The sequence below is a fragment of the Colletotrichum abscissum genome (genome assembly GCF_030869225.1).
Source record: "Colletotrichum abscissum strain IMI 504890 chromosome Unknown Scaffold_14.1, whole genome shotgun sequence".
In the NCBI taxonomy this organism is placed as follows: Eukaryota; Fungi; Ascomycota; class Sordariomycetes; order Glomerellales; family Glomerellaceae; genus Colletotrichum; species Colletotrichum abscissum.
The window spans coordinates 726,573-739,743 of NW_026850032.1; the positions used below are offsets into that span (position 1 = coordinate 726,573).

Below are 13,171 nucleotides of genomic sequence, written 5' to 3' on the forward strand. Positions count from 1 at the left end.
CCCCCCCGTTCTGGTGTCAGCTACTGGATTATAGAGGGTGAGAGGGATCAGTTCATCCGACCATGTAAAGTTTTGGCCGGTTCGATTTTTTTCAAAGGGAGATGTAGATGTGTCCCCGCTAGCTAGCTTACCCGTGCATCCGCGCCGTCCATTCCTCAGCTTTCGATACTACTACCTGGGGCCACCGCTGGAGTCTAACGGCCAAGGGACCTTTGCTGGGATAGACGGATGACCGATCTCTGGCGCCTTTGTTGCGTCGAATGATTTTGGGGTGGGTTTGGCGTATGCAGGGCAGAGGGGGGAGAGCGTTCGAGATCGTGTTCTGCGACACGGGGAAGAGAGTGTGCGAGTATCTAGCGTGAGATGGAGGTGGTTTGGAATGTTGTGGCTTTAGAGGCGAAGGGGGAAGGGTGGTTCAGCTGGGGGGGAGTTATTGGGAACGGCGTTTGATGGGTTTCTCCCTTTGGACCATAGGGAATCACTGGGAATCTCTGAGAAGATGACTTTACGGGTAAACTTGTCTAGTATATTTGTCCGAGGTTTGGGGAAGTTGGCGTGAATGTTATCGCTTCATCGCCCTTGGGACTTCTTCAGTTGGCAGAAGCAGAGGTGTAAATGAGATCAATATCAAGTGGGCCTGAGACTTAGCGATGGTGCTACACGAGAAGCTACCTTTCAGTCTCGCGAGAAGAATTTGCAATGTAGTAAGAAGCCGCATGTTGCGGCTGAATGATACCCGTTAAGCACATGATCGCTCGAGCAGGGATATTGACCAGAATGCCCATCCAGTTCCGCACACATTCTGGTTTCAAATACCTCCTCGCGGAAATCAATCCGCACAGACCAAACGTTCCCAAGTGAAGCCATCGTGGGCAAATTCGACCACATCCGGCAGAACAATCAATGTCTTCTGCTTCCAGCCCCAAAGATAGCTCTACGTCAGGAAATCATTCGACTTTCTCCGGCATTTGAGGAGCTAAAAGCGTGTGTCCCTGGCCCGAAACACGTGGTAAAAAAAAAGTCGTATCATTCTCTCACAAGAGACGAGAGGGTCCCCTTGTGATTCGGGAGTCAATGAACCGAACAGGTCTGGCGTGAAAGGGCGAGAGAGGGGAAAGGGGCGTGGGAACTACGTGATGGAAGCCCATTCAGTCCCATCTCTGGATCCCCTTCTTTTACCTTACATTTAGGTTTCGTAGCTGAGGTAGAGGAGAATAGAGGGACAGAGGTGTGCAAAGACGTAATCCCTCGGAGAACATCCCACATGCGGCGAAAACTTTCGAGTGAGTATCGTGAGAAAGACGCCAGCAAAACTGTTGAGCACGTGGGTGATGGAAATACTCATCGGCGGACCAAGGAACAGCAAAACGGTGGCTTGCGATGGAACGTCCCACTTCGCCGACCTGAATTGCCCTACTCATTGCTGTTTGTAGAAACGAAGAACAAAAAAAGAGGCAAAGAGTCGAGGTAGGTAGGCAGCCGAGCTATCGTGGTGTTCCTGACTCGGGGGAGGTGGTGGCTATCCGCCCGCGCGGCAGTCGTCGGAGTGGTTGCCTTTCCCGGCGAATTCTGTCAGCCGGGCGTCCGCGGAGTTTTGCTCTCTCTTATTATCCACCGTTCGTTCACGGTAGGATACGGGGGCGTGGTTTCGTCAATGGAGAGAGAGAGAGAAAAAGGCATTCACCGAAAGAGGCTAGGTGGAATCCAACGTAGAAGCGCTAGAAGGGATCTTCGCGCAGGAACAAACGACCTGAGACATTGTAGTGAAGGAAAGAGAGGGGGGAGAGAGGGGCAAACACATTTCAACAGAATAAACAGAAACAGGTTCGATATGGACAATGAATAGGAGACGGTGTAAGTCTACCTACCCTATACACCCCCATCGTCCATCGTTGGAAGACATCACACAATATAGAGTTTCCCACACCCTCCTCAACCGCGAAATCGACGCACTTTTCCTTTCAATCTAGACTGTGGGCGCGGGGAGAGAAATAACCAGCATCGAAGGATTCGGCAGGCTGAGCGGCGCGGGAGGGGTGCCACCCGTTCTCTCTCATCACGCCTTTTCTTCTAGCGATAGACGCCCTTCCGCACATCGCCTGCCTTCTTCATGGTTCGGCCTCTTAGATGGGTCGCCCTACGAAACGGCTTCATTTTCCAAGTGATATCAGAAAGGGTGGGGGAGGAGGATCTACACTCCGATGCCGAGTGAGTGCGTGTCTGCGTATGCCCTTTCACAGCCGTGATAGCAGTGACTGGCTGGAGCAAGCTCCGAGCGAGTGTGATGAAAACGCCCCAGAGACGATCATGAAGCTAGCTATCGGTTTACACAAATCCTTCAAACGGAAGGACGATCATCCCGTTTCCCGCGCCGCCTCTAGTAATGGAATTCTTACCCTAGCCTCATAGTATCAATTCTCAAGACTTCCAAGGTAGAAGCTAGAATGTGACAATATCCACCTCTTCCTGCCCTATTACCTACCTCCTCGGCCCCCCCCTCCCCACGACGAAACGGTTTCCTAAGCCGGAGTTTAGTCCGCCCATGCCTTGGTGACAAACAATGGGAGGGACGAAAAAAATGTGGGAAGACACTACCCGCTACCTACTTGAATTCCACCATTGGATTTCCAGTCCAATGATAATCCAAGAGATAAGATTCTCCCGAATAGGAAAGAGCAATGACAAGAAGCATGGCAAACAAGTAAACATGCGCAACCCTTTCCTTTCTGCCAAGATGAAAAAGGAGAATGTAAGATATTTCCTAAACCGGCCATCAGAACCGCGTGGTATCTTCACCTGCCACTGCTGCTTGACCTTTACCTCACGTACTCGTGTCAGTGACTTCACAAGGCACAAGGCCGACGGGAGGAATGAGGGCGTCGGCGACTAGGGAATGGAAAGGAAGAAGATCGTCCCTCCTCCCATCGGCATCGGCACCTTGCCGTACCTCCCTCCTCCCCGCTTACCCCGCCGAGCGCTCTCCCTCCCTCCCTCCCGGCGGCGGGACGATCCTCCCCCGGACGGGACGAACGGGATCCGATCACACACGCGCGCACTTCACTAAACCGATAGACGAGATGAGCATTCTATCTGATATCTACCTAGTGATTTGATAACAATGCTAGATCGACGAATAGCCGACAGGTAAGCGGGGACTACGATGAATAAGGATCTCCGCGTAAAAACATGTACACAATGAAGCAAAAAGTAAGCCTCACTTGATTGAGATACTAGACTCATCAACGGGAAGCTTGCTTCCCGTCGTAGCGATAGGGTACCGGTGTCGTAAAAAACACAAATCGGGACCACAAAGTCCTGCATACGTTGCCTCCCTTTCCATGATTCCGAAGCCATCGTCAAAAGCAGAGAAGCAACGAGAGAGAAGCTTCTCACCAAGAGAAAAGTACGCGTAAGGCGGGAAAGGTGCGAGACGGGAACAAGCACCACACGCCAACGAGAACAACGACGACGATGGCGGCGGCGGCGACGGCACACTGGTTGGCCGTACACATATTCACAAGGCCAGAGACGGGAGGCTAGCTCACCCAGAAACAGAACCCAATCACTACCTAATTCAGCAATGTCTCAAATGTCGTGACTGTCCCCCCATCGCCGCGCTGCCCCGGGGCTACATCTTTCCGTGTATCCGGGGTGAGCTCGATTTGTGTAATCGTGTGTGTGTGTGTGTGTGACCACACCAAAAGAGTCGGCGTGTATGAGTAATCTAGAGTGCCCAAGAAAGGTGCACCGCAGGCAGCCTCCCTTGGAGGAGAAAGCTACCACAACGATCAAGGCTCGAAACGACGCAAGTCCCTACGGACCGAGACCTTCGCGCGGGATAGAAAAGGCGAACGAACGCCTTTGAACGTATCTAGTCTAGCCGCTCTGGTAAAACCACCCACCACAAAAAACCAGGAACCGCGGTAGAACGGGTGAAAAGAATCCGTGTCCGTGTTTACCTGACTACACCTCTCCTCATCTGCCGCCATCACGTAAAGTCAACAACTCCATACCATTTCCGGCGATTGTTCCCCTCTCAAATGTGTAAAGGTAAAAATGAATGGGTATAGACGGAGGGGAAAAAACAGGGGTCTATCTCTTACGGGTCTGGTGCCGAACAAAACGTAAACAAAACAAACAACGGGTAGATCGGTTCAGACGGTTGATCCCTTTGCACAGTCAGCTGCGTAAGCAAGTAGAGCACCAGATAGGCTAGAAGAGGCTTTACATCCGTCATGGGAACTTTTGTAGGATACCAGTCGGCAGTAGAAGAAGTCTCGAAGGGGGACAAACCATGGTAGAGGGTCCGGAGTTAATACGTCAAATCCGCAAGGAGAAAGGACTGCGGTAGTCAGTGTCTCTTCCTCTACGTAAGCTCTGGTGACGACGCCGAAGAGGAGTACCTAAACGAAAGAAGGAGACTGCAGTCAGTACGCGAGTGAGTGAGTGTGCCACATCACACACCGTCACACGTCATTCTACGACGAGGGGCAACGACGAAACATCGCCAACCTCAGACCAAACCAGACCTGGCCAAACACTACCCACCGACGACCAGAACGAAACGGAACCAACGTTCCCAGCTTTATCTCGATTCCCGGGCTTGCGGTTCAGCTGCTGCTTGCTGCTTAAACTCATACCCAATCCCCGGATTTCGTACCCGGAAATCTTATTCAAAGTGGTAAGACAGGCCCGGCGACTGTTTCTTACGTGCGAAACTATGATGATCCCAAGAAACAGGTTTAAACGGGGGATCATTGGGGATAGGCTTTGGAGGGAGGCAAAAACCCGGGAATCTGGAAAGTGTTCCAGCACAGCCCCGATGGGTGAGACCTCCGTAAACGATTTCGTGAAAAGTCTAGCGGAAGAGAGTTTTTCGAAGCTCCAGTGACCATACCTAGAGGGGACAAGATGAGAGACACTCTGCTACTCGTCCCCCCGATGAGCTTGTGGTTCCACGAAAAAGATCACCACGACGAAGTGAGAGGCTTCCCGACGGGCGTCTGCTATGGTTTCTGTGCCTGGTGTTCTGCTTGCCCGGGCAGCCAAGCCTTGCGTTCAAAAGGGCAATAGATGAACAGAGTCGACGTATCAATGCCTTTTGAGCACTAATCAGAAGTCGTGTAGCAGACTCTTGGGCGTACCTTTACGAAATCGCGTGGAGCGTTTGTGTGGATGGGGCCGTTTCTGGCCCTGGGGCCTTCGGTTTGTTTCCCGCACCGGACTTGAGGGGAAAAGTAAAGGCTGCGAGCGTACGTGTGCCTGAGAAAAGTGACGGTGCGGCCAGTAGAAAGACGCTAGAAGGCGACGAAGAAGTTTTCCGCACGTCACCGGCGATGCCGCAAACGGGAGGCTTTCGACCGGGGACCTGGGAACGAGAGAAGAGTACGCGGTGCGCGCGGGGCGAGTCCAGGGTGCCGCGGGGCTTGAGGCTACTCGATTTCCCACATGGAGGGCGTGCAAACTCGAACGAGAAGCAAAACGCAAACAGACAGATATCGGTCCCAAGGACGTGGTGCGTGTCTCGGGGACCTGAAGCTTGTGGCAGCAAGACTGGAGGCACTACACCTTTGGCGGACAGAGAGCTGATGGAAACCGGCGGGAAGTGTGTCTCTGGCATCCTGCGATGGGGAGGATCGAGGCACTTTGTGGAGGCTGTGCCCGTTAGGTTTCTGGTTGTCGATGAAGCAGGAGGCTGCCATGTGCGCTGGCTGAACATGTCTCGCCGGATGCGGGTTGAAGTTCGTTGGTGGATAAGAAATGGGATAGAAAGCTCTTTTGTTGACCAGCGGGGATGTCTAGCATAGTGGACCCCGACGAAGATGATGTGTGCTGTTTCTGCTGAAGGCCATCACCCCGACGGTGAACACCAGGGCTAGATCTTGTCTCGGTCCGCGCAAACAGCTGTGAACGCCTTCATCCAGTCTGTCGGGTCCAGGAAGTGAATGACGAAGAGGACTCTGCGAGGCGTTAGTGGGCAAAACTCGAGTTCCTAAAGCGGGTATGTAATAGAGTTGAACAAGGTGTGCTGCTTTCGGGGAATTGTTGTTGTTGTCGTCCTTGACTGTTACCTTACCTCAGCTAGCGGATAACCTTGCAGTAGGATTCTGGGGTCGGTAAGGTACCTGGTAGGGTGACTGCGGCTGCGGGGCCAATGGCCTTGCGAGTGGATGCATGAGGATGGCAGCGGCTACGCAGACTGCCGTGGCTATTTCCATCAGCCAAAGTCTGTGCGGCGTCTATTCGAGGCATGCCGTCCGGGCAGGCCAATGAGACGTCGACGGGCGCTTGTGGGGGAGGGGGAGGGCGAGAGCCTCCCGGGAGACATGGGAGGAACGAAGAGCCATGTTCGGATGACTGATGCGCGGGCGCTAGTCAAGGTCCTGCAGCTCAGCGATGGAACGAGAATTGAGGCGCAGAGGACGAGGACGCGCTTCCTGAAACGCGGCGGTTGGGGGCTGATTCGAGGCGACGGCAAGCGGTTCGTCGCCTGTCTTACTCTTTTGCTTGTCGTGTAGAGACCATCTTGGTTTGGCTGCCGTCATTGGTTCCCACGAGCGGGCGTCTTTTACAGCTGGCGTTTGAAAATTAAGGAATTGAGCTAAGAAGAGGATAAGCCGCCTGCAGTCTTTTGGCGCCCGGCACCAAAGCCATGAATTGCATCTGTTCAAACCTCGAACAGCAATTCTTTCAGACCTATGCGTCCGACAGCAGGAAGCGTAGTCCGATGGTTATGGGGGTGTCAATGTAGAGGGAGAGCCGCTGTGGTGCCAGTGAACAGCATCATTCTCACAGGAGAGCAAGAAAAGACAAGCCTCAGTTTTGGTGGTACAATGATGGCTTTCTTGTTCTTCTTCCTGGCGTTCCTTGCGTGGGCCGGCGTTGAGCTTGAATTGCCGTCCACATGAGGAAAGGTCACTCGGCGACGTGCCGACGAGGCGTCGCGCAAGACACCGCATGGTTGGCGTTTTCGAGTCGACGTAGGTTTTACGTATTGTTCATCGTGGTGCGGCAAAAATTTCCCGCTTCCACGCCGCGACCGAGACATCAAAGGATTGGGGCGACCGGACGGCGCCACGCCCCGGTAAGCGGACGCCGCTGGTAGATGACCACTGGATTACACAGGAGAAGCTCCTTACAGAGTCCTCGTAGAAAGCTTGCAGTGTTCGTTCTGTTGAGTCTCGGCGGAGTGACATTTCGTACGAAGGGTGGCTTGGCGGGCTTCGTGCCTGCGTTTTCCCTTCCAATGCTATGGGCATGGGTTCTTGGATAAGAGTGACATTGGCTTGCCTGCACCGCCATGGCATTGTCAAAGTCCCGATTATTCTTCTTCCTTTTTCTGCGGCGGAGACAATTTGCAGTGTGACGCTGGCCGGGTCAACATGGCCTTCCAAGCCACCAAAGAAGGACACGAATGACTAACCACCAGAGCCATGTTCGGATCCGGGAAGTGGCGGCTCGGGTGGGACGGGAGGGGAGAATGAATAATCGCCGCGGGGAGGGGAGGCCCCAAGTGTGGCTGGTACCGTAGTACGTTCGCCGTCGCTGTCGCGTCCTCTGGCGCTGCGACTGCGACTGCGAGTAGCGAGGGGCGACCTGGCGAGGAAGAGAGCGCAGCAGGCCAGGCCTGTAGCCAACAGGAGCAAGGGGGCTCGACGCAGGCACGGCAGGGCAGCTAAATCCCTGAAGAGGGTGATCGGAAGAGTCGTCGATCAACTGACTAAAGAGCCGAGGCCGGCGATCAGCGATGGATGGGATGACAGATTGAGAGCAGCGCACGCACCACACCTTGGAATCCCCTGCTGAACGAATGGGAACGCGCGATCGTCCCAGCGTGACAGGGGAAAGGGTCCCAAGGGGGGGCGTGAACGTTGATGCGTTGAAAGGCATGCCGCAACTGTGGCTCAAAATGGGAGAGAGACCGCCCTATGCGGGGTACAGATTCAGCGAATGCCTGGCTTCCATCACCCCCTGCCACGGTCCCAGATCCATACCCCGTACCCGCGCATGGGCATGCCTCCCATCAGCTGGCACAAGCCGAACGGTACAGGGGACAAGACACCATAAGTGGTTCATCGCTTCAGTGGGCGCATGAATTCGCATCACGAACATCTCCGTGTGGCGGAGACTGCCGATGTTTGTTGTGTCAGGCGAACAGGTGTCTTTTTTGATGCACTTTGTCTGAGCCGCACCGGATCACGACGCTGTGGCCGAAGACGTTGTCGCATTCGGCTCAACAGGCTGGAAAATAATCGATTTTCGTCAATAGGCAGGCCTCCCGAGCAGCTGGTCGTGGGCAAGTTCGGAACTTCAGCCACAATCTGTCTCGGGACATAGCCACCTTGTGTGGCCTGGGCCTTGAGGCGCGATTGGCGAACTCGTACTGCAGTGCTGGTGTTCCGTTCCAAGGCCACCCCGCCAATCACGGCTCTCGCGTGGCATTGTACCGGAGTGGTCTCCGACACACCAGGACCGAAGCGGCAAGGCCTTCCGGCGCATGTGGGCCCCGGGTTTGAGGAGGTGGGAGATGGAGCTCGGGAGTCGTTGAGAGGAGGGAGAAGGGAGGCGGTGAGGAATTCGGTCGGGTGCCGAGACGGTCTAGACGGACGGACGGCCGGCGGACACTGCATTTCTGCAATGGCTGGACGAGCTTGAGTCTCTGCGTTGGCTCAGCATGCGACGTGGACCAACTCGACCGAATGAATTGGTGATGCCACAGCGAAGGAGCATATCCGGGCGGTGAAGATGGGTTGATTCTGCTCCCCCTCTTCCAACTTCCCTCTGCGTTACTTGTGATGATTGTAAGCAGGGTACCTGGTTGCATTACTGCATCAACCTTCCGGTGCCAGATACAGTCGAATCGATTCCTCTGCCATCGACCGACCCCCTGAAAATGGGGTTTAGTTGGACAGCCGATGAGGTACTCGTACGCTTGCGCAACCACTTCCCCAGGGCTAGACTCGAAAGCTGTGGTATGTCCGCCCCGCTGCGTTACAAGCAAAAGAGGGTGCAGATCTGTCGCGCCTTTCAGGGGAAACTCCAGGTGGGCTGCAATAGAGGTTAGGCTGTTGCAGGATTTCAAGCATACCATCTTTCAAGCACTCAGCGCCTTGATGCATGGTGGCTGTCGTTAGCACCCTCCTGCCCGAGATAAGAGGGGCATCATAGTACCCGTCAGTTAAGCAGATAACGCCGCAATAGGTAACGTAGGGATCGAGTACTAGTAAGCGGCTGGGTGTCTTGATATGGGCTACGATGAGGGGAAAGCAATGTAAATTGGGCCCGAACAAGACGCCTGACACATTTGGCAAGTCGTTCGGTGGCCAGCGGGTCATGGCGAAGCCACCGTCGCAGGAGGCCATTTCGAACAGACGCTTGGCGCGAAGCTATCGACGCCGACCGTAGGGCTCGAGCATGTGGTTGTCGACGGTGCTTGTGGCCGCTTGTCAGCTGCCATCCGGTCTCTGTCCTTGTCTCTGCAACGAGGGGCCCGGGCTTATTCGCACGAGACTCTGCATGCAAGTCGTTGGCTCACGATGGAGCCAGCAGGACCACACTTTGTTGGGGGCCTTTGGACGATAATGTGTGAATGTGAGTCCTTGCTTGCGCTAGGCTGTCAGCTTCTCACCCTCCGCATTCTCGACTCTCACCCTGCGTCTCGGCGTCGGTCCACTGACCCGAGGAAGCCAGAATCAAATGGAGAAGATAGGGGGACCGTTGCAGTGATCCCAAACGCGACTTGGACACGTAAAGCCGGAGGGGAGTGCATTCGATTGGGAATGAAAAGGCATACACATGAAACCGTAACGTGGGGAACGATCTACTTCAGGGGACGGGAGTAGCGATTAGTGCGTGAGCATATTGCCAGCAGGGGGCATTTCCCTCCAGTGAAGTCGAACACGAGCTCGTTCTGAGCCACAGCATGGCTACACCCTCTTGTCAATTGCGGGAAGGGAGCGATCAGTCATGCGAACCCGAAACTTTTGACTTTTTGGCGGGTGGTAGGATTGCGCCTGTAGACTGTTGGCGGCATTGAGACAGAGTCCGTGTCCTGCGTGTTGCCGGAGATCATCTCCAGCGTAGGGCAGGGTAACCGGTTATGGGAAAGGCATGAGGCCCATATCTCGACGTTTGGCTGTGATTGATAGACGGCAAGGGTTGATTGGCCTGGACGTTTAACTGACTGTTGAGCTAGGGGCTAGGATTGCGGCGAGGGCTTTGTGCTTGATCGAGGATTGGATGAGATTCCCGCCTTGTGGAGGAACTCCGTGTACTCGAAAAGTCAGTTTGGGATTTCAGTGGGAGGCGAGTAGGTGAAGCCACACGATTAACGGCTCCTTCTTCCCTTTCAGGCAAGCCAAGGTGCGCCAGGAAATCCAGTGTGTTGCTGATACCCCGAAGGCCCGACAAAGGAGCAAACCCCCCAGCTAGAAACGTGAGGTTCTCAGATTCGTGGGGTTGGAAGACATTTCCTGGCTGGACTGGGCTGGGGGTAGCCTAAGTCTTTGAAGTTAACAGGGAGCCACTGCTGAGTATGCCAACAGGCCGCTAGAGTGTAAAACGATTGACCGTGGTTGGCTGACAGCCCTCATGTTCCGCTAGCTGACGGTTAAGCTGGTGGCAGGACGCAAAACCATTAGGAAATGTCTCAGAGGCCGAAAAAGAGGGCGCTGTGTATGTGTGTCGTTTCATGAGCAGCACCAGACGCTTGACCTGTTGCGGCCTTCTTTTGCTGTTGAGCTGTTGATGCAAAATGGGAAACAACATTGGTGATGATTTCGAAACCAAGGAATCGCCCAGGCGGGATTGGCTATGCTGTGCCGCAACCTGCGGGCGTGGTCTCACTTTGTTCAGACTGTTCAGGCTTTTGCCAGCGCGGGCGTCGGCCTTTGGAGCAACTCTGTGGATGCCAAAGCTGGAGGCGTTCATCGTTGTCCATGTGGACTTTCTTGAAGATGGGCGGCATCATGTAGGCCGTAATGCACACCAAAGCAGCACTGGTTGCAGAACAGTAGTTGGCTGTGGCTTTGTTTGATGATACTTTCCGCCCACGGGTAAACCATTGAGTGTACGGAGTACAGCAAGAGATTCAAGGTTCAAGAAGGGCGTACGTGTGTTGATCCCTTCTGGTGCAGTGATAAGATTGGCAAAGGCGAGCATGATTGCAGGCGAGTAGCAGGGGCGTCTCCAAATCAGAGCAGCATAGCCAAGCCTGGCCAACAGCCCAACAGCGGTAAACCGTGACACAGCAGAGCGGTAGGGGACAGGAGATGAGTCACGGAGGCGTAAGGTCAACTTGTTTCCAGAGCCTAAAATTCTAAGCAGAGGGCGAGAAGCAAGGCGGCGGCGGCGAAACGGCGCCAGGTCAAGAAAGATCGGTCACGACGCGGGCCGGTTCTCATCGGTCGGGAAGTGCGCGGCGCGGCATGCTAACACTCGATAGACGTGGTCGACATCATGTCTCGTTCAGGTAAGGCGAGGCAAGGCCGGTCGATACGCTGTTTCAGAGAGGGAGCCGAAAATAAAGAATTGCGGAGATTACACATAGACGCCCAGTAGTTCGAGGTGGGCGAGTTGAAGGGTCGTTAGTCCTCCAGACGGAAGCGAGTTCGAGTTCTCCGGAGGGTCTTGTTTCTTGGCCATGTTCGTGAATCGATTGGTAGAGAGGGCTGGAGAAAGCTGCCCATCGCTTGTTTCATCGGCGTACTCGAGGTAGGACGCGGCCACCAATGAACCGCGCGCATCGATTGTGTCGTTTTCAGGTCTTTTGGGGTAGGTATACGACAGTATGCGTAGACCTAGCTGCAGCAGTCCATGTTAGTGACAGCGGAAAGCAAGCTGACGTGCGTTGGAGGTACCTTGGCTCGCGTGCCTGAGTCTGTTCTGCTGTGCTTTACTGCAAGGTAGTAGGTATGCCACTACTCCCGTATGCGTATTCGTAGTTGATTCTTTTTTGGTTGTGAGCTGGCGGCTGAGGATTCGTTCATTTGATCCAGTCACATTTCATCTCTGGCTCCCACCACCAGCGTCAGGCGTCAGGCAAGGGCTGCAACAAGAGGCAAGAGGCAAGGGAGGGCGACTCCAGATGAAGGCATGGATACGTATCCGTATCGTACTTGCTCCTTCCGCCTCATAGCAGCCAATGAAAATGTCCAAGCAACGTGAGGTGCAGGCGCCAGCTCACTTGACTGACAGATGGAGAAGCAGCGAATGGCTGGGGGTGGGTCCGCTTCCGTGCCTCCCTTTCCTTCTTCTCCCGCGTACGAGGTGCACTTTCCTCGATAACAAGGTACCTGGAAGTGTACCTCTCAAGTGAACAGGAATAGACAAGCACCAAGGTACCTAACCATCCGTACGGAGTGCTTTCCTCCAGATACCTTAATCTTACTGGCGAGTCGCCGCTGGCCTTCGTACGTGCGCATGTTTTGCTGCAGTCTGTCGCCTGGGGCTCTGGGTGGACAAGAAACGCTGCTGCTGCTTGTTTTGGGAGACATGGGCCCTTGCTTGTGGGATCGTGTCTTTGTGTTTCTACAACCACTGGCTGAAATGGGATCGCTTCTGGTGTGCAGCGGTACTGGGTTGCGAGGTGGGAGGGGCCCTGAAGTTTTGAACCGAGCTGTTCTGGCCAGTCAACGGGCTTCGTGAGACACTCCCAAATGAAGGTCGGCCTATTACACAATGGTTCGCGGCTCGGTTGTTGTCGTTCTTGTTCGTCGCCGCCGTCAAGGACCGGCGGATCCAATCCTGCATCGTGCTCCCGTCCGTAACCCGGCCCAGCGTTGCGCGTGTACGGATACTTTGTACCTTGATTTGGGCCGTGGTCTTGGTCATGGTCTTGATGAGTGGTCTCAATCTTACTTTTGGGTCTTGGGTCTTGGGATTTGGGCTTGCAAAAGTAAATATATCGATCTCATCCCTCATCTCGGCGCCTCTAGCAGCACTATATTTCATCCCTGTGTCCTCCTCCCTCTTGAGTCTTGAATCTTGAGTCTTGATCTGCTCGGACGTGATTCTCCTTTTTCTTTATTTCCAAATCAACCTGCATCATCGCCGGCATTCGAGGGCTGTTGTATTGAATACGACAGTTTGTCATTAGTCCTCTCCGCATCCAATAGCACCACCGCCGGCCTTCACCACCATCCATCAACCAGCGAAAGCAGGGAGACGGAGC

The 13,171-nt window shown here is 54.4% G+C and overlaps 4 protein-coding genes across 4 annotated transcripts; 2 read left to right on the plus strand and 2 right to left on the minus strand.

Moving 5' to 3' along the window:
- Positions 1 to 6,269: 6,269 nt before the first annotated feature.
- On the plus strand, positions 6,270 to 6,518 carry CABS01_06811 (uncharacterized protein; the record flags this gene model as incomplete). Its single annotated transcript, XM_060540176.1, has 1 exon — positions 6,270 to 6,518. One exon carries the CDS (start codon positions 6,270 to 6,272, stop codon positions 6,516 to 6,518), a length of 249 nt encoding a protein of 82 aa, XP_060403860.1.
- A 900-nt stretch (positions 6,519 to 7,418) lies between these two features.
- CABS01_06812 (uncharacterized protein) lies at positions 7,419 to 8,630 on the minus strand (the record flags this gene model as incomplete). Its single annotated transcript, XM_060540177.1, has 2 exons — positions 7,419 to 7,627; positions 8,177 to 8,630. 2 exons carry the CDS (start codon positions 8,628 to 8,630, stop codon positions 7,419 to 7,421), a joined length of 663 nt encoding a protein of 220 aa, XP_060403861.1.
- A 906-nt stretch (positions 8,631 to 9,536) lies between these two features.
- Positions 9,537 to 9,842, plus strand: CABS01_06813 (uncharacterized protein; the record flags this gene model as incomplete). The annotated part of the gene is made up of 1 exon (XM_060540178.1): positions 9,537 to 9,842. One exon carries the CDS (start codon positions 9,537 to 9,539, stop codon positions 9,840 to 9,842), a length of 306 nt encoding a protein of 101 aa, XP_060403862.1.
- Positions 9,843 to 12,528: 2,686 nt separating this feature from the next.
- On the minus strand, positions 12,529 to 12,831 carry CABS01_06814 (uncharacterized protein; the record flags this gene model as incomplete). Its single annotated transcript, XM_060540179.1, has 1 exon — positions 12,529 to 12,831. One exon carries the CDS (start codon positions 12,829 to 12,831, stop codon positions 12,529 to 12,531), a length of 303 nt encoding a protein of 100 aa, XP_060403863.1.
- Between the last annotated feature and the right edge of the window lie 340 nt (positions 12,832 to 13,171).